Here is a 27359-nt window from a genome sequence, read left to right as displayed (position 1 = left end):
TATAGTTTGGAAAAACGGATAAACGAGACCAGCATTATCTACATATGTACCTATATACCTGATTTTCTCTGTCATTTCAGCGTTTGCGTTTTGCTCACTTCGTAGAAGTGAACACCCCCCAGTCTGGTCTGCACAGTGAACATTACATAGTCACATGGAGCAGGGACTTGAGATTGGAAATTTGTCGCTTTTATTGCTATCAGGCTCTGCATCTTGGGGATCGTAGTTGGGTTATAGCACAGCCTTCGCAAACCAGACTGTTATGTGGAATGTGCTATCCTTGGAGGCAAGAGGCAACTCCTGATTCTGCAACACTGGAAAACGGGTCAACATGGCCTGTTGCTTGCAACAAAATCAACCTAGCTTCCTCTTTGCTAGCAATCTCATTTCCATGCCACGACACAAAGCCATCTGGTCGTACCAGCACCAGCTGCGCCCCCCAGATCTCGTGGGCGTGAGACTCTCCGGCAAGGGACATGAGATGAAGGGGGATTTGATGTTCACCAGCAGCATCCCTGAATAAAGTTGACCCGCTAGAAGACGATCCTGGCAGTCCATCGACAAACTCCACCAGGGTCAAATCTTTTCCGTATTTGTCAAATATCGCGGAGCCGTTGGTGAGGAACACATGAGGAGCACGAAAGCCCGGATGGGTAGTTGGGGGATATGAGCGGGAGTCAAAGGGTGGCGGATGGCTGAACGAACTCTTCGCTATAATGTCCGATTGATACTGATGGCCGTATTCCACCCCGAAACTCTGATTTTGCGCATCATTCCCCTGCACATACTCATGGATCTTTTGTCGCAGTTGCTGTCCGCGTGCATCTGGCGCATCGATGATGGTAGCGTCCAGTTTCACTTCAGATGCCAAGCCCATCAGTTTCCCTGCATGTATTTTGCCCCAGTGTTGCATGAGCTCGGCAACTGGACGTCGTTCCTGTTCATAAGACGCCAGCAGCTGTGGGCCTCCCCAGCCCTGGATCGTCCCTGCTAGTTTCCAGCCCAAGTCAAATGCATCAGCGATGCCCATGTTCATGCCATACCCGCCGGATGGGATGGTCTGATGACACGCGTCACCTGCCAGGAAGACGCGGTGCAGAGGCCCGGCGTAACGCTTGGCGATTGCGATGCTGGGCGTGTAGGTTGACTGCAAGATAATTTCGTCGATGATAATCGGGTATGGATCCCCCATTCCTCCGAGGATGCGATAGATCGTTTCCTGGGCGGAGCTGGTACTTGGCTTCGATCCCGGGGCACGGAAGTCATGGACTGTCCACGTATCAACTTCATTCTGGGAGATGATGGCGCCGCCTACCGAGTCTCCGTTGATAGATGGATCACTGGGAAAGAAGGTATGCCAGAATTGTCCCTGGCGATGAAGACCGGCCAGGTCCCGGGACCTGAAATGGATCAACACCACGGTGCTGTGCCTATATGGAGGTCAGTATTACTATGGAAAAGCGATGAATACTACGGGGATGGATACAGGGGGGCACCGTCAAGATTGATTCCCAAACTTTTACGGACCAGACTCGATGCTCCATCACATCCAACTGCGTACTGGCTGTGGATTACTTCCTCGCCACCCGTGTGAGGACTTCGGACCCGAATTTCTACTCCGGTATCACCCTCGATGATATGTGTCACTGCCCATCCAAAGCGTACATTGACCAGAGGACTTTGTTCACACCGTTCCTTCAGGAATGTCTCAAAAACATCTCCCGACACCCGCAGCCAGGGCTCAAGAGACATAGTCCCATCATTCTGGGACAGGATGCGCTGATGGAATTGGTCCGCACTGGGGAGCCTCCACTCCGAGAGAGGATGTTCTGCCCCAAGGCCACTAGAAAAGCGCACAGTAAAAGGGTATTCAGGGGCCACACCTTTTGAAAAATGATGCTAGTTAGCTAATCATCCAGATTGCAGGAGAAGGACTCACACCTCGGGCACGTAGTCCATCAGCCAGACCCAATGTGCGCAGAATCTCCATTGTTCGTGCTAGCGTCAAGTCCATTTTCGGAAACCTGGTAGAAGTGTCAGTCGACTCTTCCGAGGGTGTATTTCCGGTAGGGAAACCTGACTGCGTAGTGGTGACATTTTTCTCAAACAGAACACTGCGCAGCCCGTGATGTGCCAGTGTCAGGGCGAGAATCAACCCAACAGGTCCACCACCGACTATAACAACGCCGCTGTTCGGGTTATTTTCGACGGCCAGGTTGTCAAGGCTCATTTTCACGTCTCGGAAATTGGTCATTCAGTGGATGGATAGAGTGAATTGGTTGCAAAGGCTTGGTCGCGGCCATTCGGAGTGCTCTTTTGTACATCCGGTCTTTTTCGCTCTGATACGGAAGTTCATGTCGGTGGGTCGGTTCTACGGAGCTCAATTCGGCTTATTCTGACGGGGCGTTGTGATCGTTGGCCTATGCGAGATTTTCCGTGGATGGGAAATCTCACCTTCGGAGATTTCCCAGTCTGTTCCTCACTTTCAGTTGAAAACATTCCCCTTATGCGTCTACGATTGCTATAATCTATAGTCCTCGATTAGACAACTCCCTAACTGCGCAAAAGCAACAAAGTGTGACTCAGATTCTTCTAAAGCGCATATACTAGCTTGTGTCCATTGATCTCGCCTTTGCGGATCGCGTCTATTCCCTCCACCACTCCAGCCAGTCCACCTCTTCGCTCCTTGTACGGATGAGATTCAATCTGGCCGGTCTCTAATAGCCTCTGCGCCACTTCATACCACCTCTCAGCAAACCGCCGATCCTGTGGCCGGGGATCCAGATTATATGGTCGCTCCCAATCGATTGCTTGGTCAAACTGAGTAAACATGCAGATCCAATCCGGCTGAACGCTGCGGCGTGTATGCGTGCGCAGCGGAAATGGGTCCAGTGCAAGGTACTGACCACCTGCACTTCCCATCGCCTCGTAGCAGAGCTCCATAGATCTAGTATCTGTGATACAATCCATTGCTAGGGCTAGGTGGTCTTGGGTGTACTCGCGAATCTTCGTACCACAGGTTGGTGAGCGGTAGTCAAAGGCAGCCACCGCCCCAAGTCTCTTCACGCGGTCGAAGCTACGCGGTGAACAGGTCGTGATGGGGGTTAAACCGGACCTTTGGTTGTTAGTCTCGGCTTTTCTCCACCGAGGGGATTGGATTACCTACAGTCGTAACAGCTGAATCGCGAGGGTTCCCGTTGCGGTTCCCCCTCCGTAAATCAATACCATGATTGGCCTTTCTGGCTCAGACAATGGAAGAGGCAATTGAAGGCCGTTGTAAAGAGCCAGACCAGCCGTTGCAAGGCCGATGCCCAGCGTTGCAGCTGTCTGGAATGACATATTCGCGGGAATCTTCCACACCAACTGCGCAGAGACGGCTACATACTCGGCGAAGGCGCCATTGTCACGCCGGATGGGATTGTTACCGAAAATGCATCCGCATACGCGATCTCCCAGTTTAAGCCGAGTGTTGACGGCGGGTCCCATTGCGACGATGTTGCCTGAGAAGTCGCAGCCTGAAGTTGCTCCAGCACTCGGAGACATGTCGGCGGATTTGCCGTCAACCGGATTAAGGGACACATAGGCCACGCGGATCAGCACGTCGCTGTCCTGTCTTTTTGGGAGTGAACAGGTCTCAATAAGAGCGACCTCGCCAGCACTCTGGACTTTCAGGGCACGCTGTGTTGGGGGGAGTTCCATCGCCATAATGCTGTCAATCGCTGTTGTGTTTCTGCTGTGATCGCCACGATGAAATTGATTAGATAAAAAAAGAGTCCATGCGAACCAAAAGCGAACCGGCTTATCCTGGGATCTTCTATGTGATTCCATTTTTCACAATTTCCTTAAGGCAAATATTACTGTAGTCCCGAGAAGAATGCCGTTGTGTTTTGGCCTCTCAGGGCTTTCAGGTCTCCACCTGGACGTAACAACCGCGGAAAATTCACCTTTATCTCCGGGGTCAGAAAGAATCCTCACTTTGGCTATTGGCTCGACTGTAACTTGATTAGATGATGGGATACCATTCCCCGTCGTCATCCCAATTTTCCGGTCCTCTTGCAGCCGGGCTGGGGCGTAGGACGCCTAGGAGTGGCTGCCAGCAATGCGCCGCAGAGTGTGACGCTTTCTGGTGACCTAGATGCGGTGGAGGAAGCCAAACGGTATTTTGATAACCAGAATATATTTGCTCGTCAGCTGAAGGTGGATACGGCATATCATTCCCACCACATGCAGCCTTGCACCGAGCCTTATCTCCGCTCTCTCCTCGCCTGCGATATTGAAGTACGAAGGCCCCGGAAAGGTTGCTTCTGGAACTCGAGTGTCCGCGGTGATACACAGCTGCTGAAAGGAGACCTGAAGTCCCTCAAGGGCCCGTACTGGGTGGCTAACATGGTCCAAACAGTGATGTTCTCTCAGGCGATGGAATCATCCATTTGGCACGGCGGTCCCTGGGATGTTGCCATCGAGGTTGGCCCTCATCCTGCCCTCAAGGGCCCTGCTGAGCAAACCATCAAAGCAGTCTTTGGTTCTGCACCCGCTTACACTGGTGTCTTGCGACGTAGCGAAAGTGACGTGGAAGCAATTTCAGGGGCTTTGGGCTTTCACTGGTCCCATTTGGGTCCTTCCTTTGTGGATTTCGATGGCTACCTTAGTACATTCTATGGACCTGCAACTCGTCCTCCTCCGCGTATGCTCAAAGATCTACCATCATATTGCTGGGATCATGACAAGATTTACTGGCGTGAATCACGCGTCTCTAAGCAATTCCGGACGGGTACCGACCACTACCACGAGCTGCTAGGACGCCGGATGCTCAATGATGCGGAGCACGAGCTCCGCTGGCGCAATGTTCTTAAATGCAGCGAGCTGTCCTGGGTCCGTGGCCACGAAGTCTTGGGACAGATACTGCTTCCCGGAGCAGCATATGTCTCCCTAGCACTCGAGGCTGGCAAGCAACTGGCAGCAGGACGAACTATCCGCCTCTTGGAGGTGCAGGAAGTCGATATCCGGCGACCAGTTCTTATCCCAGATAACAAGGAGGGCATTGAAACAATGTTCATCGCTAGGTTGATGGATTCAAACAATGACACCGTGCTGAAAGCCAAATTTTCTTTCTTTTCTTGCTCAGACTCTTCAACGGGGTCCATGGTCCATACATGCAACGGTCGAGTACTGGTCCATTTTGGCTCATCATCAGTCGATGGGCTACCACGTAGAGAGCCTGTACCACCGAGTCTGCTCAATGTCGATGTAGATCGGGTCTACAGTGTCTTTAGCGGGATTGGATTGAACTACCAAGGGATCTTCAGGGGCCTATCGAACGTGCAGCGCTCGCTGGACTATGCCACGTCGATTGCAACTTGGTCGCAGTCGGATTTGGATAATGACTATGTGATCCATCCTGCATTACTAGATGTTGTTTTTCAGTCTCTCTTCGTCGCTCGATCGCATCCAAGCACAGAGCAAGTGACGAACACGCTCCTTCCCGTGAAAATACAGCGTGTGCTTGTCAATCCGAAAGTGTCGGTCGTCGAAGCAGAAGGAACAGTCATGGTAAACCTGGACTCCTATGTTGTAGACCGGACTCCAACATCGCTTCTCGGTGACATGCATGTCTACAATACCTTATCTGGAGACGCTGTTGTGCAAATCGAGGGTCTTCTGTTGAAAGCCATTGCTGAGCCAACCGAGTCGCAGGATCGCCAAATATTCAGTGAGACCGTGTGGCAGGCCGATGCATCATTGAATTTAATTATGCCAGAGCGCGATTTCACAAACGATGGGGTGGAAATGGATCTCGCTGCAGCTATTGATCGTGCAGCCCTTTACTACATGCAACGTCTTCTCGAAGAATTCGACCCTCCCGAGCGGGCCAGTCTAGCGTGGTATCACCAGAGAATGTGTGAGGCCTTTGAAAATCACCTCGAATCGGTCAAGAAAGGTATACATCCGGTAGTAAGGCGGGAATGGCTCGCCGATGGACTTGAGGCTCTGAAGGCGCTGGATGAGAAATATCCAAACCAAATTGACCTGCAGCTAGTACATGCAATCGGTGACAATCTGGCCTCAGTATTGCGCGGGGAGAAACAGCTTTTGCAAGTGATGCTGCAAAACAATATGTTGAGTCGTTTCTATATGATGATGATGATGATGATGATGAATTCATTGACCCGATTTAGCTCGCTTTACATACATGCTGCTATGCGGGGGTTGCGTCCCAGAGCCCGCTCCCGACGATAAATGGTGGTGCATTCCCAGTATGCAGATCCACCCTGTGAGCAGGACTCGATTTCTCGAGGTCCTGCCACCTGAAAAGTAAGGCCACAAACCGGCCGGCGTAATGCAAACAAGACAAAAGAAATAATGTAAAGAAAGTCAATCCATCTGCCCGGTGTAGATGGTTTCCCGTAGTCCCCGCGGGCGCAGAGTGTCCCCTTCTTTCTCTGCAATGCACCTTCCACTTCTTCACTTCTCTACCTCCACTTCTTCATCCAGCTCCCCGAGTCACCGAGTCCCTGTATCCCCAGGACTGCCAGGTCTACTTGCTGCATCACTCCGGCAGGTCGAACACGAATAGGTTCGGGTCATGGCGCCATGCTTCTTCGTCTTCATCGGCAGCGTGCGTTGTTCTCCATGTGCGTTGGTGTGAGGTGACCTCGGCGGACCTGGCGCCCGGCCACTGTGATGTGTTCCCTGTTTCTCCAACATTCGCAGTGTCTTGGGTTGGTTTCGGTTTTGAATCCTCCTCCCCCTGCTCCTTACCCATGGCGACCGAGTCCACTGACTGAAACTGTCCCAAGAGTCCCGATGCGATCATGAACTTCGCCACGATCGGCGCTGCCTTCACTTCTGTCAACATTGCTTGTTCTCCAAGCGTTGTCGACACCCCCTCCATAAACAATTCCTCCACCATCTCCGACCGCAGTTCCTTCAGAAGCGGGCACTCCAGCAAGACATGCTTCACACTCTGGTTTCCCAGGTCACATTGACAGCGCGGTGAGTCGCTTCGCTTGATTTTGGACAGATATTCAGCAAGTCCGATGATACCTGTGCGGAGTTGGATCAAAACTGATGTTGTCGCTTTCCGCAGGCCCTTCCAATAAGTCAAATTTGACTTGCTTGGCACCTCGATCATCCTCCTCGTCCTCCTCGCTGTCCTCTTTGATCCTCCCTTTGTCCATGCCTTCTCCCACGCGATCGTCGATTCTCGCTTCACACTCTTGCTCGCTGCGGCGGCAAGCCGGATAGATCGGTTGTGGTTGACATTGGTGTTGACATTGGTGTTGTCATTGGTGTTGGCATTGGTGTTGGCATTGGCATTGGTATCATGAATGTTGGTCTCGGTGGTGGTAGCTGCTTCTTTTGCATACATGTCTGCAGCCTCATTCCCCGGAATGCCTTCATGTGCGGGGACCCAGCGTAGTTCCACCTGGATTTTATCATTGCACCATTCCAACAGCCGGAGACATCCTTCAAGATATACCTGGCCAGATGGCATTCGTGGGTTTTGGATGGCTCTGAGCGTCGCCTGGTTATCTGTAAAGATGACCACTCCACTCTTAGCCAGACAGTCCCGCCATTCGTTGTCATCATTGAACCTTTCTTTGATGACTTCCAATGCCATCTCGATAGCACGTAGCTCGGCAGCGTACACAGTGGCGTCGTCGTCGGTCCCCATATTACACAGCCTGGCTTCATTCCGCCTGTATGGGTATGCCGGGTACACTGCGGCCCCAATGCCGCCTTGATACCCGCTCCCATCGGTATAGAGCCTTGCTGGTGCATAGAGTTGTTCGGTGGTTCGCTTGTGTGTGTTTATTGCTCGCTCTCTCTCCTCAATGTATACCCTTGGTGGCTTGGTCCATGGTGCCTGGATGTATGCCTTCCTACTCTCCCAAGTACTCGCCAATGGCCCCAAGGGTGTAGTGAGGCAGCCACCCTTCTTCCAGGTTTGGGCCTCCATCGGTGTATACCCCCCCCCTTTGCTTTTGCATGTGTCCTCTCTCCACTAGCATTGTTTTCGGCACTGCGTATGCCGGGCTTGAGTCGTTTCTATATGGGAGGCTGCGGCTTTATGGTCGCCAACGAGGGGATTAGAGCCACGTTGCAGCAGATTACTCACAAATTCCCACGGACTCAGATCTTGGAGATCGGAGCCGGCACGGGAGCCACGGTTTGCATCTCCTAGATTAACACCTGTGGCTGAAATCTCGATCTGCTAACCGCGTGCAGACCAGCAGTGTTCTCAACGCCATCGGGAACGCATACGAGTCCTATACTTACACCGATATCTCCACTGGATTCTTTGAAGATGCGACCGAGAGATTTTGTGAACACAGCCAGAAAATGGTCTTCAAGACGCTAGACATTGAAAAGCCTGTCGTCAACCAAGGGTATACAGAAAGAAGTTACGACATCATCATTGCTGCAAACGTCTTGCACGCAACGCGAAAGCTCGACGCGACTTTGCAAAATGTCAGATCCCTCTTGAAGCCTGGTGGCTTCTTAGTGCTCGTGGAGGTTACCGGTCATGAAGTCTTACGCCTGACCTTTATAATGGGCGGTTTGCCTGGATGGTGGTTAGGAGAAGAAGATGGACGGCGGTTGCATCCCGGCATCACACCCATGGAATGGGATTTAATGTTACAGGCAACTGGTTTCTCCGGGGTGGACTTGGTCTATCATGATCTGGCCGACGGTCGCAAACACTGCACCTCTCTGCTCGTTAGTCAAGCCGTGGATGACAGGTACCTTGGGCTGCGTGACCCTCTGCCGGCAATGGCCGACCTGGCCCAAGAGGCACCCTTGCTGGTCATTGGCGGAAGGACGTTGGCTGTGTCTAAAATGTCCAAGGAACTACAGAAAATGATCCCAAGGTCCTGGCAGCGTCAGGTCCAAGTAATCACCGACCTGGATAGTCTGAACAACTCCTCTCTTAAGCCGGGAACCGATGTCATCTGTCTCCACGAGTTGGACAGTCCCCTGTTCTCTGTCGCTATGAATGACCTTCGTCTGAGGCTAGTTCAGACCCTACTTATCAATGCAAAAAATGTCATCTGGGTCGTTCGCAACGGGCAATCCGCCAGTCCAGAGTCTAACATGTTCCTTGGCATCGCACGTGCTATGTTTCAAGAACTACCACATGCCCATCTCCAATACGTCAACTTGAAGTCTGCTGAGGCTCCGTCGGGCATGGCTCGGACAGTTCTAGAAGCACTCGTGAGGCTGAAGATTGCTTACAGCCGGCCATCGGGCGTAGGGGACATGGTTTGGACCCTGGAGCCGGAAATCGACATTGATGGCGGAAAAACTCTCATTCCACGAGTTCTGCCAAATCGTGTCTTGAATGAGCGTTATAACGCTTGCCGGCGCACGCTGTATCGCCCTGTAGATATTGCAAACACTACGGTACGAGTAGTTTCTGATCAAGCCACATTAGCACTGACAGAAACAATCGCGAGCAAGAAAGACGGTGACCACCTGAGAGTGACTGTGCAATATTGTCTTCACATTCCAAGCAAAACTCATCAAGAACTTTACATCTGCTGTGGCTACCTCGAGAGATCCAGGAACCCCGTTCTAGTCACGTCGTCAAAAAATCAATCCATTTTGGAGGTATCAGCAGCAGATGTAATTCCTATTGATGGGCAGGATTGCAACCCAAGCACCCTTCAACAGGTCACCACTGATCTATTTGCACAGGCAATCAGCAACTTGTTAGTGCCCTCTTCAGGATCGGTGCTTGTCTATAATGCAGAAGATGTTCTTGCCACCTCCATTATGACCCAGTGTCAGCAAAAGCGCAAGACGAATGGCATCCTGTTGGCTTCATCTCATCCCTCAGCACAGTCCAACTTGGTTTATATTCACCCACAGGGATCGGTACGTGCCACTCAGCGCCGTATTCCCAATAACGTCGCCATCTTTGTAGACTGCTCGAGAGAATTCAGCGCTCGACGTATCATTGAGCCTTGCCTGCCGAAGAGTAGTGAGATATACCAGCTGGACACGAGACTCTTATCATCAATCATGGTCCAGGAGGGTCTCGCAAAGTCTTATTCGACGGCAGGCAGCAATTCAAACTTTTCGATCCGTTATCCCGTGTTGAATGTTCAGGACCTTCCAGGTATGGACGCTTCCATTTTGAACACCCTCTTCATCACCGATTGGCATACCACCGCCCCAATTCAGCTTCCCATTCAAAATCCGGGTGAGCATGGACTGTTTGAACCTCACAAGACATACCTTATGGTGGGCATGGCTGGCGGTCTTGGTCTGTCCGTGTGTCTGTGGGCAATTCGACAAGGTGCACGTCATGTCGTGATCACTAGCAGGAACCCCAAGATTGATTCACAATGCTTCCAGGAGGCTCGCATGTCTGGTGCAGACATTCGAATTATATCCATGGATGTGTCAAGTCGATCATCGGTCGAGCTCGTAGTATCTCAAGTCCGGGAGACGATGCCCCCGATTGCGGGTGTTTGCAACGCAGCAATGGTTCTGTCCGACAAATTGTTCGTTGATATGGATACTAAAGGCCTCAATAATGCGTTAAAGCCCAAAGTTGATGGCACAAAAAACTTGCATGACGTTTTCGCAGATGACTGCTTGGACTTTTTTATCCTCTTCTCCTCCCTTGGATCCATTGTTGGAAACCCGGGTCAATCCAACTACCATGCTGCGAATCTCTTCATGACTGGTTTGGCTGCGTGGAGACGTGACCAAGGATTAACGGCTTCTGTGATTCATATCGGACTAGTAACAGACGTGGGTTATGTGACGCGCCAGGATCGCAGTATCCAGGACCATCTGAGCAGTTTGCTATTTCTCCCATTATCAGAAACAGATATTCACCATGCGTTCTCAGAGGCTGTTGAGGCTGGCAAGCCAGATAGTCAGCATTCCTTCGAGATCATCATGGGTATTGAACCGCTCTCGAAACCTGTCGCCGCAGACCGCCAACCGTGGTGGCTTTCGAAGAATCCTCAGTTCGGACATTTCAAGCCGTCTGTTGCTCTCCAACAAGAGCAACGTCTCACCAAGTCTAGTAGTGGCAGCATCAAGCAGGGAGTGGAGAAGTCCAATTCAGAGGATGATGCTATCGTACTGGTGCAAGAAGCCTTCTCTGCCAAGTTGGAATCGATGATGCAACTGTCTGCGGGCAGTGTTCAAGTGCAAAAATCCTTGCTTGCTCTAGGAATTGACTCTCTCGTGGCGGTGGAGATCCGGATGTGGTTCCTCAAGGAGTTGGGCACGGATGTTCCCGTGCTCAAGATTTTAGGTGGAGATAGCGTTGCGCAGATTTGTATTGCTACCACCAAACGACTGCTCGCAGATCTGCATGAGAGGAGCCAGGCTATACCTCCAAATCCAGAAGATTCGACCGACTCGACTTCCAGCTTGGAGGACTCGTTTGATGCTACCTTGGACGGTGTTGATTCCTTGGCTACAAGTGAGCTGGGCTGTTCTAAGGATCTGTCCAGCACATGTCAAGCATTGGATGAAGTGCGCCCCGACAGGCCTTGTGATGACCGGTCTGACAGTGCGTCTCACTTACAAACCCCGATTCCCACTCAAGAGGAACATATGTCCGACCCCCAGTCCCGCATCTGGTTTGTGTCGAAGCATGTCAATGATCCTACCACCTACAACATGACTTTTACGTATGAGTTAAAGGGCAATCTGAGTATTCCGCGTCTCCAGTATGCTCTCCATACAATGCAGCAGCATCACGAAGGGTTGCGAACCTGTTTCTACGCCCGCCTAGAGGATGCCCACCCCATGCAAGGCGTCCTGTCTAACCCAGTCAACCTCTTTAAGCATGTGGCCAGCTCCAGCGATGCGGACGTTGCCTGTGAGCGTGACTACCTTAAAACCCACATATGGGACCTCGAACGAGGCCAGACCTTGGGTGTGACGGTTCTTTCTCGAGATTCGGAGAGCCACACATTAATTCTCGGTTACCATCATATAATCATGGACGGGATGAGCTTGCACTTATTCTTGCGCGACTTGAATTTTACCTACCAAATGCAGACCCCCCAGCGCAAAACGGGAACGTGCATCGAATACGCCTCGCAACAACTCCAGGCCAAGCAATCCCAGATCATGCAAAGCCAGATGCAGTTTTGGCAGGATGAGTATGCGTCGCTTCCCCAGGTTCTACCTCTGCTACCGATGGCGCGGACTCGGACTCGGCCGCTGATGCAGACACATGAAACTCACCATGTCTACCGCATGATCGATCATGATCAAATGGCCACTCTCAAAAGCACGTGTCAGGCACTTCGAATCACCCCGTTCCATTTCCACTTGTCAATTCTCCTGGTGTTATTGGCTCGCTACGCAGAAACGGACGACATCTGCATTGGTGTTGCTGACGCTAACCGCACGGACGAGCGCTTCGCTGAGACGATTGGATTCTTTCTGAACCTGCTGCCCGTTCGTTTCCAAGTTGTGAAAAATGACGAATTTTCGGAACTGGCCCAGGCTGCCGCTCGCAAGGTCTTTGCTGCTCTGACCAACTCGTCGGTCCCGTTTGATACCATTTTGGACAAAGTGAATGTCCCTCGATCGACTGCCCACACGCCACTGTTCCAAGTGGCCATCAACTATCGGATGGGTGCCGTGTGGGAAGTGCCATTGGGAGACTGTCACATGAAGATGACTGATGTTCACGATGCCAAAAACCCGTATGATCTCAGCTTCGGCATCATCGAGACAAACTCGGGCACCTCCATGGTGGAGCTTGCGGGCCAAGAATCTCTGTACGATGCCGAGGCGTGTCAACTAATCTTGAATACATACATGCGTCTCCTCCAGACCTTCACCAAGACGCCGACTCTGAGAGTTCAAGACTGCCGGCTGAACGATCCTTCAGATATCACTTCCGCTTTAATGGTCGGACGTGGTCCACGAGTGAAATTCGAGTGGCCTCGAACATTGGCTCAGCGAATGCAACTGATCTTCGGGACTTACGGACCGGATGTCGCAGTCAAAGACCAATTTCAGAGCTTGACATACACCGAACTGGAGGAGCGAGTCAACGTTATTGCTGGTCGTATCCGCGAGGTCCAGTGCAGGCCAGGATCTCGCATTGCAGTTCTCTGTGAGCCGTCGGTCGACTTTATCGCCGCAATGCTGGCTGTTCTTCATGTGGGTGCTCTATATGTGCCTCTAGACGTCAGTCTCCCGTTCACCAGACATGGGTCCATGATCCAGAGTTGTCAACCGAGCCTGCTACTTTGCCATGCGGCAACAGAAGGCCTTGCCGAAAATCTCACTGGTGATGCGGGATATGCTCTTCCGTCAGTAAGGATCGACAGGATTCAAGCCAATCAAGAGCTTGTTCCCTGTCTCGCGGAGCCTGACAGTCCCGCCATTTTGCTCTTTACGAGCGGCTCCACGGGCATGCCAAAGGGCATTCTTCTGTCGCAGGCCAACTTCGTGAATCATTTGGCCCTTAAAGCGCAGGCACTGGATCTTCAGCAGGAATCAGTTCTCCAGCAAAGTTCAATGGGCTTTGATATGTCGCTCATCCAGACTTTCTGTGCGCTAGCCAATGGCGGAACGCTGGTGATTGCCCCGATTGAGGCACGACGAGATCCAGTCGAGATTACACAAATCATGCTCCGCGAGTGCATCGGCCTGACCATCGCCACGCCATCCGAGTATCTCATGTGGCTGCGTTATGGGACCGGGTCACTGGAGAAGCACTTTTCCTGGCGACATGCCTGCATGGGCGGGGAGCCCGTCTCCGATCAACTGAAAGGCGAGTTCCGGCGCCTGGACCTACCCTCTCTAACGCTAACGAATTGCTATGGCCCGACCGAAATCACCGCGGCAGCCACTTTTCAACGCATTTCGCTCCGGCCCAACGAGACAGCGGAGTCTCCGCATGCAGTGGGCAAGGCCCTGTCCAACTACTCGGTTTGTATCCTCGATCGCGAAGGTCAACCTCTTCCCGTAGGAATGCAAGGAGAGATTTGCATTGGTGGTGCCGGTGTCTCCCTGGGGTATCTTGATCTACCCGATCAGACAGCACTGAAATTTGTTCGCGACATTGCAGCAGCCCCGGAGGACCGGACCCAGACAATGTATCGTACAGGGGATAAGGGACGTTTGCTGTCGGATGGTACATTAATATTCCTGGGACGACTCGATGGCGACACACAGATCAAACTTCATGGGGTCCGCATTGAGCTTGAAGAGATTGAAGGCGCCATTCTGGAAATTGCACGGGGCCTACTCTCTAACGTCGTGGTGACCGCACGGGGGGATGTGTTGGTTGCACATGCCATCTTTGCTCCTTGCCAAACTGCCACGGATGTAGAGCTCCAACATCTCATCGCCCGTCTTCACCTTCCCCAGTACATGTGTCCCGCCAGATTGATTGTTTTGGATGATCTGCCGACTAATGTAAACGGCAAGGTCGATCGAAAGGCCCTGCAGGAACTTCCCCTCCCCCAGCGAGAGATAAGTGCCCCGTCGGAGGAAAAAATGACTCTTCGTGAAGGCGAACTACGACTATTGTGGGAGAAAGTTCTGCCCGACCTAAATAATACCCGGCGCCTATCCCCCAGATCAGACTTCTTCCTTGAAGGAGGGAACTCACTCCGCTTGATGAAATTACAGGGTGCTATCAAGGAGGCCTTGGGAGTTTCCATCTCGACGCATGAACTGTACCAAGCTTGTAGCCTGCGACAGATGGCCGCCTGTATCGACAGCTGGCGAGACGCGCCAGCTGAAGAACAGATTGACTGGGTTCGCGAGACGGCTGTGCCAGACACCATATTGGCCGCAGCCCGCGAGGGTCAAAGGAAGTGGTCGCAACACATTGTGCGCGACAGGATCAATGTCCTTCTCACTGGATCGACGAGCTTCCTTGGCATGACCTTGTTGAAGACATTAGTCTCCGACGAAAGCATCCAGCAGATTCATTGTGTGGCAGTACTGCCGGATGAAGAACAGAAGCTGCTCCATTCTGACAAGATTTTTGCTTACACCGGCAGCTTGTCGTCACCAACCTTGGGTCTGAGCCCAGCAGATTGTGAGCAACTGCATTCAACGATAGATGTCATCGTCCATGCGGGGGCTAGTGGCCACTGTCTCAACCATTACTCTTCGCTGCGGGCTCCGAATGTTTACTCTACGCAGTTGCTTGCCTCGTTCGCCGTGCGCTGGTCCATCCCTCTATTATATCTGTCCTCCAACCGCGTCGGTCTTCTATCCGGCAATACTGCACCACACCCGGTGTCTATGGCCTCTTTTCCACCCCGAACTGACGGCATGGAGGGGTTCACGGCGTCTAAATGGGCGAGCGAGTGCTTCTTGGAGAATCTGGCTGCGTGCGTTCCTCTTTCGATCCAAGTGCACCGGCCGTGTGTGGTGGTCGGTGCAGAAGCACCCAACTCCGACGCTCTCAACGCTATTCTGAAATACTCGACTCTGATGCGGACTGTGCCACGGTTTGATCGTGTTGAGGGATATCTTGACTTCCAGCCCGTAGAGGATGCGGCGCGAGAGATCGCCGAGGTGGTCGTTTCCTTTGCGAAACAGCCCCCGACTGCGGGTCCAGTTCGCTTCCGACATCATTCTGGAAAGGTCAAAGTGCCAGTGCAGGAGTATCGAGCACATATGGAGCAGGTGCATGGGCACGAATTTGCAGAGTTGGCCATTGGAGAGTGGATCGTGAAGGCGTTGCAGGCGGGCATTGATCCGTTGATTACGACGTACCTGGAAGGCATTGTAGAGCGGGGAGAAATGGTCACATTTCCCTATCTGGGAGACGCATCAGAATAATGTGAGGAAGAAGTCTGTCATTGGGTTTGGTACAGATATGTCGAGGCATGTCCTCTGGGGGGGTTTTTTTTTGGCGTCTGGCGCGTCGTGATAAGGAAACGCTCATGATGTCCATGCGGCACAGATCCAACAGGCCGTGAGAGATTCTTTGATGGTTGTATTTGCTTGTATTTGAACGTTCCTTTCTGCTTAGTGACTAATGAATTTAAGATTCCTAACAAACTGAGGACGAGGTAAAATACAGAGAAATCAAGGGATAACTGTTCAGAGAAACATTTTGAGGATTTTTAACGAGTGGCTCTGTCCATGGCCTTAACATAATGCCAGAAGGCCTCACAACAAGGATTCCAAATTCCACCTTTAATGAGCTGTAATTCTTGCAATGTGAATCGTTCCCCCATGTCACCACTCAATGAAACGTCTTCTTCTCAACGCATTAGCCCCCTCTACCAGGAATGCGCTGGAAGAGTTCAGGGCTGACTGCACAAGGTACTGATGCCGAATACCAAGCCAGTCATGTGCAACTTGCTATGAAACTGGCTGGACAGGCTGAGAGCCACCGTTGGAGCCGGCACGAGGAGACTGGTTTGCGCTAGAGAAGCTGTTAGCTCAATTATTTCTCTGCGGTTCACGTATCAATCGGAATGATAGGACAGCAAATCGGGTACCTAGCATACAGGGAGAGTTTTTTCACGATGAAGTAGGTGCAGGTGCCCAGGAAAGCGACTTTGAGTAGGCCACCCATTCCACCGCGAACGCCGTTGGCATGCGGAGGGACGAAACTCCGGAAGAAGGTCCGCCGGGAACGAAAACCGCGCATTGCATAAGAGGCCATTTTTGTCTATAGTAGATGGAAATAGAGGACTGAGATATGTGATTGAGGATGATCGTTTTTAACTGATATAAGCAGAATGCTGGTCACCTGGGCGTGTTTTGTAGCACCGGGGATAAGACTGGACACCGAACACCGAGCACCGTAAACCGAACTTCCCCCACTCGCACGCGCCGAGGCCGAGATCGTTTCTTGTTTTATGGTCAGATCGTCAACGTGATTTCCGGTCACCCCGAACATGCCCCATGACAAGATTTTAAATCATGATATCTCAACCTACACCTATTAATTCGGCTAGAAATAGCGACTGGTATACGAATTGATCTGGTGGCCAATTTTACGGCATCCACTATACCTTTGACAGAGCTCTAGTAGCCGGCTGGTCTGCCTAATTTTAACGATACTACCAGGTCACGTTGTTCTGGCTGGTTGAGCTGCCGAGCTAGCTGTAGGCCCTCTCCATGAATTATCTGAATCTTTTAACTGCGTGTTTTGTTCTAGCGTTTCTTCTCATTCGCTGTATGTAGATTGGTGTTCTCTGCAAGAAGCGCTGCGTTGTGCATCGTTATCGCGCACGCTCTGATAATCTGACATGTACGTAAGCTTTGATGGGGTCGGAGTGCGACATGACCCCATTGCTTTTGTAGATGAGCCACTGTTCTAGAATATTTGGGTGTGAACTGGCTAGATTAGCTAGGTCTGCTGCTCGGCACTTTTATGAGTTGCTAGAGAAATCAGATAGGATTCATCTCCGTCGAAACAAATGCTTCGGAATCAAAAGATATAGCCGTCATGATTACACTTACAACTAAGGGGTGAAACTAGAGGAAGTCGCCTCCCGTACAACATAGAGAACTCTCCTTTAGTATGAATCAGTCTCTCAATTATGATGCCATACGTTCTCCCTTACTGTCGTTTGATTCGCTTTATCAATTGGTACTGGCATGGAAATCGGAATTTTTTTTTTTACAACTTTGATCATTCAATGTCCACGGAAGTTATTTTAACCGCGAGGTTCTTCAAAATCCAAGGGAATTGTAAGGCTACCATGGATATACCGCCGCACCTTTCACCTTTAAAATCTATCGATATTGGCTAATTTTACGGCAAAAAAGAACCTGTAGTCCGCTCCTCCAAAGTTCAATGAAAATTTTAGGTATGTAGGATGGCAGGGGATCGAAGAGCGACTATACCCAGAGAGAAAAATCAGCTAGCTGAATCATGTAAATAGGGTCCTGGTTCGGATAGATGCATTTAAAAGTAACGGATCTCATGGGCAGCCAGCTCGGTGGTGAATTGCATTGTTTGATGGCTGGGTTTTTAGCATTGTTTGTTTACGTCTATGCCTTGCCACTCGATGCTCGACGTATCCATAATGCCCGGGAAAAACAGTAAGCTGGGAATTTCCAATCCCAAGGCAGGGTCCTAAACTGTAAGTCCGATGGCAGTCACATAAAATGAGGAGGGAGGTGGACAACGAGGAAGACCAGAGGGGAAAAAAAAAAAATTTACTTACTGAAGCATCCAAATCAAACCCCAGAGGACTGTCTGTCCCCATAGTCAGCGACTCTACCGATGCCTGCGGCGAACTGGCTGCGTGAGAGGCCTGCAGCAAGATATAACATTTCTTGAGGCTTTCTTTAATGCTCTCGTAAATGGCGGGTTGGATCGGCTGGCCCGACTCCATTGCACGGATCTGACTCAAAATGGCGGACAGGAAGTTGTATCGCTTCAGACTGGGATTTCCAAGAGCGATGATCTGCAGTAGCTGTTCCTGGATGTGTTCTAGGCTACGGATCAAGGGTGCTCGATGAGCCTTGGCCATTTCATCCAGTGAATCGGTCACAAACGGGGGAGAAGATCCCAAGGCCCGCGTAGAAGCCTCCTCCTCGAGTTGCGTGACGATTTCCAGCCCCAGGGAGGTTATCACATCGAAACTCAAGGCTCCTTTAAAGGAACTTCTGCCTACAATGGTCAGGTGAGAGAGGTCATCCAAGGTGTCCGACGGTAGATTGAGTTGATCGGCATAAGATGCAACCACGATACAGGACTCCAGACACACCTTCCGGGATAGGTAGAATCGTGGATCTTTGCGAGCCTGGATCATGAACGGGCGATGCAGGAACAAGATATATCGACGTAGATACGTGTCGAGAAACCGGAGATGAAAGTTGGTCATGGTCAGAGTGCGGTCCGCATTTCTCGGCTGATTCTGACGGGTCTGGAACAAAGCGGCAACATCGCGGCACGCCGAGCGCAGTTCATTTCCCAGCCTCAACGCGGTTTCGTATGACAGTTCCTGGCGGTGCTGGTTATTCACAAGCCGGACTGCTTCCACTCGCACGGGAAGAGACTTGAGCAACAGAATCTGAACAGCCGAGTCGCTAAAGTGCTGACTCGACTGCGGAGTGGGAAGCGTCTCGGTCTCGGCGTCGAACTGCTCGTCGTCCAGATTCGACGGCGCAGTGCGGTCAATGTCCTGTAGGGCGAACGGTAAGGGCATGGCGGCATCCAGCGACGACATTAAAGTCAGTTCTAGTACTGTCGCCCAGAGTCGGTCTCGCATTTCGGACTGGTACACGGACAGCGCGGGAAAGAGGTCGGGAGTGCGGTGCAGTCCTATCGCCATGGCCATACGCAGCACGGACCCCGCAGAGACCCAGCTCGTGCCCGGAAGGCTATTCGTCTGGCGGGCCAGCAATAAGAGACACCCGACTTGCAGACCATCTAGATTAATGGTCGACTTTTCCGATGGTCCGACTAGCCACCATTGTGTGGCATAGATCCATGTTTGTGCGAGACGGCGGAGGTGCACCCTATTGCTTCGATCGGGGTAGAAGGTGGTACCCAGGGCGAGGATCAAGACCAATTTCATTAGGAAGTGGGTTGACGTCGACTGCGGCTGGGCCCACAACAGACGATACTCTTCCCAGAAGGATGGGATGTGAACAATCCTGTAGATCAGCTCGAATGTGCGGAGATAGGCATCAACCAGAACATCGCACACTGCTCGGCTTGGGAGCGTGCTCAGCAAGTCTGGAACCGGATGGTTGAGGCGAACCGACTCTTGGGCCTTGATGGCCTGTCGGAGATGCCGACAGTCCTTAAAGATGCTGGCGAACTCCGATCTGGCATCCACATCCTGCAGCGACGGCTCTACTTCTTTGGCGTCAAATTTGCCAAGGACTTGAAACTGCGGATTTAAAATTAGTCAGCGACAAGGCTTTTGTGGGGGAATCAAGTTCGATGCATCTTACTTTCTCGGCGGTATGTAACCAGTGACTAGGGCCAAATAGCTTCGTCTTGTCAGGGGTGACACGCAGACGAGGCAGAGTGGCCGGAATGGCCCATCCGTTGACAGAAGGGCTGGGACGGGATGCATCAGACAGCTGTTCTTCGGCCCCGAGGACACGGTCATGAAGATGTCGCAGAGCCTGGGTCTGAGTGACGCTGGGATTGGGACCGGTCGTGGCTCGAGATACCGGAGGGACAGGAAGCCGTTCTTCCAACCGCCGAAGACGGCGCTGCAAATCTTGGACAATCTTGTTCTGATACTGATCATGGTCCTGAGGCTGTGATTGCGACGTGGGTGCAGGCGGACGGCCATGTGTCTGCGGGTCAATGGCTTGGGAAGGAGGCGTAAGTTCCTCCAGCACGCAAGGAGCCGTGAATTGGGATAATTCACCACCGGAGGGGCTGCTGACAGCGACCGCAGGGCGGTAAAAACACTGTAGCGAAGTTCTGGCACGCTCACATTGGCCACAAGGGAATTCCCGGTCACAACGGACTTTGCGACGACGACACGGATCACAGGACTTGGGTGGCCGGCGACGTTTGCGCGGTGGAGAGGCGGTCTGCAAGGGATTATCCTGATCCTGCGCCATAACCATCTACTGGCTATAGGCGATGGGAAGAGCAAAGGGGACACAGTAAGTTAGGTGAGGTCAGATGAAGCCCGAGTGACGAGGGGCAAACATGCCAAAACACCGTCTGGCTCGGGCCGAACTTTATCATCAAACCGGTCACATTAACTCCGGAGCCTCCAAACTCCGGAAACCATGAATGCTTGAAACCCTAAACTCCGGTGAAATGGCCGAGAATAATCTAGGGTCACCAGAACAAGCTCTCTTTAAAAGGAGTTGGGAATTCCGTTGCTGCAGGTGCCAGTTCACATAAGCAGCCACTTAATAATTAATCTCGATCCCACCCACCTACCAACGCGCTACTCCTTCACCATGGAAGATACTAGTCTGGAGAAGGGCCTCCAGCAGCCTCCAGCAGAGGCCCCCAAAGCCGCACCACCAAGTGTTCCAGAAGGCGGCCTCCAGGCATGGCTGACAGTCTTGGGCGCATCGGTTGCTCTTTTTGTCTCATTCGGCTGGGTCAACTGCATTGCACTCTTCCAGGCTGAGTACGAAACGAACCAGTTGAAGAACTACTCGAGCTCGGATGTATCCTGGATCACGTCCATGGAATGTATGTACTGTATAATGTGATCGTGTGCTACTTAAGATGAGCTAACAGTCCCAGTTTTCTTCATGCTTTTCACTTCCCCCGTGGCGGGCACCCTGTTCGACGGCTACGGCCCTCGCGTGCCTATTGCAATTGGATCAGTCTTGCATGTCTTTGGGTTGATGATGGCCAGTCTCTCCCATAAGTATTATCAGTTCATGCTGAGCCAGTCTGTGGTATCTGGGATTGGTTGTTCGTTGATCTTCACCCCGGCCATGAGTGCAGTAAGTTTCAAACCAAACCAATCCCCGATGAGAGAAGAACAGCCTCCTAACCAGGAAACTCCAGCCCCAAACCTGGTTTCGCCAGAAGCGGGGAATTGTTGGGGGCTTGACAGTGGCAGGATCGTCATTGGGCGGCGTCATTTTTCCGCTCATGGTGCAGCATCTGCTGCCACAGGTGGGCTTTGGCTGGACGATGCGGATCTGCGCCTTTATGATCCTGGGTCTGCTGGTGATCGCCAATCTCACGATCTCGTCCAATTTTTCACACGCACCACGTCCATTCTCTGTGGTACGCTATCTCGGACCGTTGCGGGAGCTCAACTTCGGCATCCTGTGCACGGCTAGTTTTTTCATGTACTGTGAGTACAGCACATCCATACCGAGACAAGAGACATTGCACTACTAACGATTCATTCTTTCCAGGGGGACTGTTCATTCCATTTGATTATATCGTCGTCGAAGCCATCCACTACGGCATGTCCTCGCACCTGGCGTGGTCGTTAGTTCCAATTCTCAATGGCGCCAGTTTCTTTGGTCGTACCGTGCCCAACTATGTCGCAGACAGGATCGGTCGCTTTAATGTAATGCTCGTTATGACTACGCTGTCAGCTATCCTGGTGTTGGCATTGTGGATTCCTGCCCGAGGCAATGGCGCGCTCATCACCTTTGCAACCTTGTTTGGTATCACTTCGGGTGCGATCATCGGCCTCGGACCCATCTTGATTGTCTCCATCTCCCCAATGAACGAGTTGGGATTTCGAATGGGTACTGTCTTGGCCTTCGCTGCCGTGGGAACCTTGACCAGTCCGCCTATTGGGGGCGCGATTGCCGCCGACTCTGGAGGCAGCTACACCTATACGTGTGTATTTTCCGGCGTGAGCTTGATTCTGGGTACCATCGGCCTTGCTGCCTTACGCGTACGTCTTTCTGGATGGGGGATTGCTGCGAAGATTTAAATCACAGGTGTAAGTACTGGATTGGAATGGAGGAATCGGGAACGGGCTGTGGGACATGCAAAGGGGGAAGTCGGGTCGTGAGGACAAGTAAAGAAAGCACATATTTCCCTTCTAATTTAATTTCTCATCCATCGGTATTGAGAACCTCTCGTTCAAATTGGATGCATCTACACATTGAGTAATGAAAGCAAAATATCAGCTAGTAGCAGTGAATTGCGGGGGACGTGATATTAGATTGTTCCAAAATCCAAAGTCAGCCTCATTTGTGGAAACGGGGAACAAGGACGGATCTTCCGAATTTGATGGCGACAGGAGAAGCGATGTCCGTTCGCACCGACGACTACTGCCCCGACCAAGGGCCTCCTCCAATGCGGCACAGCAACGTTCCAGACTCCGCTTGGCTGCTTGGCGGATGGCGCAGTCGACGGGTCTCTTCGCTCGCATGGCATGGATCTGGGCGGTTGCACAAGAAAAGAAAACATAGTCGTTATGAGTGGACGGATTTCGATGCGCGCGGCGCTCAAACACCGCAATCGCGTCCTGCACAGCCTGGTACAGCTGATCATGGCAGTCACGATCGGTCACTGGGAAAGCATTTTCCATCACGCTGTCGATTAGATCGAGGCAGAGGGTGCTGGCAGCATGTCGGAGCGCGTTGGTAAAGATCTCATCTCCCCACAGCAGGAGTTGTGTGTAGTGGTCGTCGGCGACTAGGGTAGGCTCACCGCCATCGATTTGCGGCAGTGGATGGGAGAGCAGCAAGGCTGCTGCTTCCATACGCACCTTGCGGGAGTAGTAGTAACACGGGTCGGCCTTGGCTTGGCCAGCAAACGGAGCATGTAACGCGAGCAGAAAGCGACGGGTACAGATATCCAGAATTTTGATGTGGAAGTACGTGGGTCCGGTCGATGTTGCGGTCAGGGATTGCATACAGGCGAGATTGGCATTGCTAATATCATGAAGCTCCCTTGTCAACTGTAACGCATCCTGGTAGGTAATAGTGGTTCCTGGCGCATTAACGAGGTGCAAAATACGCAGACGAATACGCTGTGTGTTGGCAAGTAGCATCGATACAGTGGACTGGGTAAAGACAGTAAGTGGTTGGGGTACTAAAGAGCCATTACCCAGCAGATCAGCATCATCCAGATTGGATGGCGCGGTACAGTCATAGCCCTCGGAGGAGATCAACGGAGGAAGGCCCGAGTCAAAACTGGACTGAATGGCAATTTCAAGGACAGTGGCCCACAGCCTGCGTCGTATCTCGGCCTCGCTGGCGCACATGGTGGGGAAATGCGTGCTAGGCTCTTGGTGGAGCCCCAGCTTCATTGCCATGCAGATCAGAGTCTCCTTAAAAAGGCCAGCCGGTTCTATTCCTACTCGGGAGGTTTGGCTATTCACAAATAACAGACAACTGATTTGAAGCGTGTCAAGATCAAATTGGACACGTTCAAGGCTGCGACGGGCGAGCCACCGCTGACCACCGACGATCCACGCCGCGGCTTGCGACTGCAGCTCTATAGAGCCAGGGGAAACAAATACGCCTACTGCCATGACCAGCAGAAGTTTCCAAACGACGGAGTCGCTCACACTCTGCGGGTCTTGCCAGTAATTTCGGTGGTCTTGAAGAAAGGACGGAACGTGGAAAATGCGGACCACCGACTCGAAGGTAATCATATAGTGTTCTACCAGGCGATCGCAGGTCCCACGGTCAGGAACCAGACAGCGACAGTCCACGCAAGACGTGGTGCCAGTCGACCGGACCAGGGCCGCTCTTTCCCTCTCCAACTCGCGTGACCGTTCTAGCAGGGGTCGCAGATCCTGAAACTCTGGCCCCAGGTCATGGGGTGCGTGGCGGAGGAATTGCAATCGCTCGAAGCGGTCCAACTCCTTTTGCCAGCGACCAACGTCCAGAACAACCGCTTCGGCAAACTGACGCTCTGAGCCGGGCAGACTCTCGCTCAAGTTGGATGACAGGGGTGTTCGCCAGATGAACGTGCTGGCGATGGATGGACCTGGAGGTAGATCAGCCACCATGGCTATTGGGGCAACAGTTGCTGTCGGCAAATCAAAATAGTCCATCGGCAATGGGAGGTCGGTTATGGCAGGGGAAGAACCAAACATCGTCTGGGGTAGGTAGGTAGGTAGATATATTTAACGTCCGGCAGGGAGCAAGCGAAAGCTTGCTCCTGCGACCTCCCATGGGGTATTGGGACGTGCAGTGCTATGGTTTCTATAATACAAAGATCTTTCTCCACAGATTGCAGTTCATGCATTCGTAAATGCGAGGGCTGAGTAGCCAGTTGATGACAGCTGTCTCCGACGTGTGAGCCGGCCATCATGGGGGTGAGGGTCCCGGGGGGTCCCGGGGGGTCCAGGTGTGTGGTGATTGGCGGGTGCCAAAAGACTTTGTTGAGGAAACAAATGAAGGAGTTACCTCGTGCAGACCCGCGAGTAGAAGCTTGTGAGCTCCAGTAGTTCAACAAACTGCTTGGGGTCCAGGCTGCGAAGGTAGGCGACTGCCTCTGTCCTGTCGGTTGGAGGTGTCGGGGGGCGTTTTGGCCAGTGTCGGAAAGACCTCTGGGTTTTGTGGCAGAGAGCGAGGTGCTCTGGTGACTTTCGGCGGCCGCATGAGCAGTCGAGTTTGGCGTCTTCGTGGTTGAACTTGCGGTGGTACCAGTCGAAGTCGCCATGCGACGAGCGGAGGGCAAGCCAGCGGTGGAGCGCTGGTCGTCGGAGTTCGAGTTCCGGCAGTGAATCAATCTCGTAGGTGTCTGACCAGCGTCGGTACCACTGGGAGAGTTTTTGAGAGACCGTGTCCCACCAGCGCAAGCGAGCCTCGTTCCGAAGTTCCCGGAAGATGGATCGGATCCCGCTAATCGTGGGTTCGGCTTCCATCCCTATAGCACTACCGCGTAGCGCGCCTTCACCGGCTAAGGTGTCAGCAGCTTCGTTCCCTTCGATCCCAGTGTGCCCAGGGGCCCATCGGAGACTGATATTGTGCTGTTCCATAGCCCGGTGGCAGGCTAAAAATGCCCATTGCGAGGAGTTCGAGGCATTCCCCCTAATGCACCAGATAACGGATGTGCTATCAATACAGAGCCAGATTTTCGACCTAGGCGGAGCTACCGCGATTGCCCGTTCGAGCCCTCGCCAGGCTCCGATTGCTTCGGCGTCGAAAACATGAGAGCGTGAGTTGATAGCGCCAGCGCCAGTGTCGATTTGGGTGCCGTTTACCATAAGTACGAAGCCATAGCCTACGTACTTGATGCCCTCCTGCCACTGCTCGGAGCCATCTGAGAAGACGCAGATATCTGTGGGTGGGAGTGATTCCTGCCAGACTTGGAAAGCTTTAGACGCGGTCGCCTTATCTATACCCCCTGTAGGATCTATTCTGCAGCCCGGTGAGTAGTGCGGGGGGGAGAGGGTCGGTCTTGGGACTTCCGGGAGGATGCTCCCAAGTCTCTGGATAATTGTCTTTGCCGGTTGGCGGGTGCCGGTGCCGCGGCCTCGGGTGATCATCGGGGGTCGAATGCGACGGACAAGGGTGTGACCTTTGTGGATGGTGTTAAGCCTTAGAGCGAACCGTAGTTTCGCCTCTTCAAGTGTGGCGTATCCAGACGGGATTCCCGCATCCCTAAAGAGCGAGGGAGTTGGTGTGGTGCGCCATACAGGGAGGACGCCGCGGATGGCGAGTGCCAGGGTCGACTCGATGACATTGATATGCCAGCCAACACGGGCGCTGACGGTGCCCTTGCTAGCCTGTTTTGCGGGCCTATTCCGGCCGCCATACCAGGCCTCAGTTCCGAACGTTAGGGAGGGTATAACACAGGTGATGACTGCTTTGCGAAGTGAGCTCGCGGGCGGGCCGCAGGTCGTGCGGGCCAGATTGCGGATATGTTGTGCGACAGCGCGTGCCTTGCCCGCCCGGGCGAGAATGTGGCTTCTCCATGTGAGCTTTCTATCGAAAAAGACTCCCAGCCAGCGGAGAGTGGGTGTGTATCCTGGTTTCTTGGCCTGAACGGGGTCGATGGTGAGCCGGTCGTTGACTACAATTGAAGGGGACTCATCCCCTCGATGTCTAGTGATATGGATCATCTCTAGTTTCTCGGGGGCGAAGGCCACTTTATTATATTCTCCCCAGGCAAGAATGCTCTGAACGTCCTTAGCGAGGAGTCTGACATTCTGGGTGAGATCGTGGGAGGCTCGGTATAGAGCTAGGTCGTCGGCATACCCGAAACGGAGCGTTTGGTCCATATTGAGGAGTTCGGCTAGGTAGAGCATATATAGTACTGGTGATAATGGGGAGCCTTGGGGGGTTCCGCAGACCACATCGTACTCAGGGGTGGTTGAGCCTTCCAGCCGGACGCGGGCTTTGCGTCCGGTGAGAAAGCTGTCCACAAGAAGTAGCAGTTCTCGTGGCCAGCCCTGCTCGCCCATGCGCTTGAGAAGTCGTCTCCGGAGGAGGGCATCGAATGCACCCTGGACGTCCATCGTGACTAGGGTGACTTGCTTGTTCTGTGAGAGTGCCATTTCGGCATCGTGGGTGAAGGAGGCGACTAGGTCTGTGGCGGAAAGTTTGGGTAGAGCCCCCGCATGCTGGGGGCTGAGGACGCCGTGGGTGAGGGCAGTCCAGGCAATTCTTTTCGCGATGATTCGTTCTAGTCCCTTAGAGAGACAGGATAGGAGGGCGATCGGTCTCCAGGAGCGCACGGAGGACTTATCCTTCTTGCCGACCTTGGGTATCATAGCCACCTCCGCGACCTTCCAGGCCAGGGGGATGTGGCAGAGGGCGAGGCATCGGTTAAACAGAGAGAGGACTATGTCTTTGAGGTGTTCCCAGCAGGCTTTGAGTAGGCGCACAGTTATCCTATCTGAGCCAGGCGACGTGCTGGAGACGCCAATTGTGTTAGCCTCAACTTCTTCCATTGTGACAGATTGTAGCCATGGAAGGCTGGAGGTTGTGGTGATAGGGATAGGGTCCGTTGGTAGGTCGTCGTCTGGGCTAAAACGGCCAAGGACTGCGCGGCGTAGGGCCTC

General features: G+C 52.6%; 10 protein-coding genes across 10 annotated transcripts; 3 read left to right on the top strand and 7 right to left on the bottom strand.

Annotated features, from left to right (window-relative positions):
- Window positions 1–274: 274 nt before the first annotated feature.
- Pdw03_2939 (FAD-dependent monooxygenase) lies at window positions 275–2230 on the bottom strand (the record flags this gene model as incomplete). The annotated part of the gene is made up of 3 exons (XM_014677207.2): window positions 275–1430; window positions 1562–1883; window positions 1942–2230. The coding sequence occupies 3 exons, from the start codon at window positions 2228–2230 to the stop codon at window positions 275–277; spliced, it is 1767 nt and encodes a 588-aa protein (XP_014532693.2).
- A 362-nt stretch (window positions 2231–2592) lies between these two features.
- On the bottom strand, window positions 2593–3705 carry Pdw03_2938 (Alcohol dehydrogenase, putative; the record flags this gene model as incomplete). Its single annotated transcript, XM_014677208.1, has 2 exons — window positions 2593–3115; window positions 3167–3705. 2 exons carry the CDS (start codon window positions 3703–3705, stop codon window positions 2593–2595), a joined length of 1062 nt encoding a protein of 353 aa, XP_014532694.1.
- Window positions 3706–3874: 169 nt separating this feature from the next.
- On the top strand, window positions 3875–6237 carry Pdw03_2937 (polyketide synthase-nonribosomal peptide synthetase; the record flags this gene model as incomplete). Its single annotated transcript, XM_066100327.1, has 2 exons — window positions 3875–3994; window positions 4060–6237. The coding sequence occupies 2 exons, from the start codon at window positions 3875–3877 to the stop codon at window positions 6235–6237; spliced, it is 2298 nt and encodes a 765-aa protein (XP_065955727.1).
- A 310-nt stretch (window positions 6238–6547) lies between these two features.
- Window positions 6548–6856, bottom strand: Pdw03_2936 (Aldehyde dehydrogenase (AldH12), putative; the record flags this gene model as incomplete). Its single annotated transcript, XM_066100326.1, has 1 exon — window positions 6548–6856. The coding sequence occupies one exon, from the start codon at window positions 6854–6856 to the stop codon at window positions 6548–6550; it is 309 nt and encodes a 102-aa protein (XP_065955726.1).
- A 1197-nt stretch (window positions 6857–8053) lies between these two features.
- On the top strand, window positions 8054–15798 carry Pdw03_2935 (Polyketide synthase-nonribosomal peptide synthetase; the record flags this gene model as incomplete). The annotated part of the gene is made up of 2 exons (XM_014677210.1): window positions 8054–8170; window positions 8230–15798. The coding sequence occupies 2 exons, from the start codon at window positions 8054–8056 to the stop codon at window positions 15796–15798; spliced, it is 7686 nt and encodes a 2561-aa protein (XP_014532696.1).
- A 528-nt stretch (window positions 15799–16326) lies between these two features.
- On the bottom strand, window positions 16327–16633 carry Pdw03_2934 (uncharacterized protein; the record flags this gene model as incomplete). Its single annotated transcript, XM_066100325.1, has 2 exons — window positions 16327–16390; window positions 16476–16633. 2 exons carry the CDS (start codon window positions 16631–16633, stop codon window positions 16327–16329), a joined length of 222 nt encoding a protein of 73 aa, XP_065955725.1.
- A 1317-nt stretch (window positions 16634–17950) lies between these two features.
- Window positions 17951–20514, bottom strand: Pdw03_2933 (C6 transcription factor, putative; the record flags this gene model as incomplete). The annotated part of the gene is made up of 3 exons (XM_014677211.2): window positions 17951–18055; window positions 18147–19823; window positions 19888–20514. 3 exons carry the CDS (start codon window positions 20512–20514, stop codon window positions 17951–17953), a joined length of 2409 nt encoding a protein of 802 aa, XP_014532697.2.
- Window positions 20515–20865: 351 nt separating this feature from the next.
- Pdw03_2932 (Major facilitator superfamily domain, general substrate transporter) lies at window positions 20866–22322 on the top strand (the record flags this gene model as incomplete). Its single annotated transcript, XM_014677212.1, has 4 exons — window positions 20866–21106; window positions 21161–21366; window positions 21431–21725; window positions 21790–22322. 4 exons carry the CDS (start codon window positions 20866–20868, stop codon window positions 22320–22322), a joined length of 1275 nt encoding a protein of 424 aa, XP_014532698.1.
- Window positions 22323–22517: 195 nt separating this feature from the next.
- On the bottom strand, window positions 22518–24356 carry Pdw03_2931 (C6 zinc finger domain protein; the record flags this gene model as incomplete). Its single annotated transcript, XM_014677213.2, has 1 exon — window positions 22518–24356. The coding sequence occupies one exon, from the start codon at window positions 24354–24356 to the stop codon at window positions 22518–22520; it is 1839 nt and encodes a 612-aa protein (XP_014532699.2).
- Window positions 24357–24752: 396 nt separating this feature from the next.
- Pdw03_2930 (putative RNA-directed DNA polymerase from transposon X-element) lies at window positions 24753–26576 on the bottom strand (the record flags this gene model as incomplete). The annotated part of the gene is made up of 3 exons (XM_066100324.1): window positions 24753–25194; window positions 25585–26496; window positions 26554–26576. The coding sequence occupies 3 exons, from the start codon at window positions 26574–26576 to the stop codon at window positions 24753–24755; spliced, it is 1377 nt and encodes a 458-aa protein (XP_065955724.1).
- Window positions 26577–27359: the final 783 nt, after the last annotated feature.

This window comes from Penicillium digitatum, chromosome 1, assembly GCF_016767815.1.
Source record: "Penicillium digitatum chromosome 1, complete sequence".
In the NCBI taxonomy this organism is placed as follows: domain Eukaryota; kingdom Fungi; phylum Ascomycota; class Eurotiomycetes; order Eurotiales; family Aspergillaceae; genus Penicillium; species Penicillium digitatum.
This window is presented reverse-complemented; position numbering and strand designations above follow the sequence as displayed.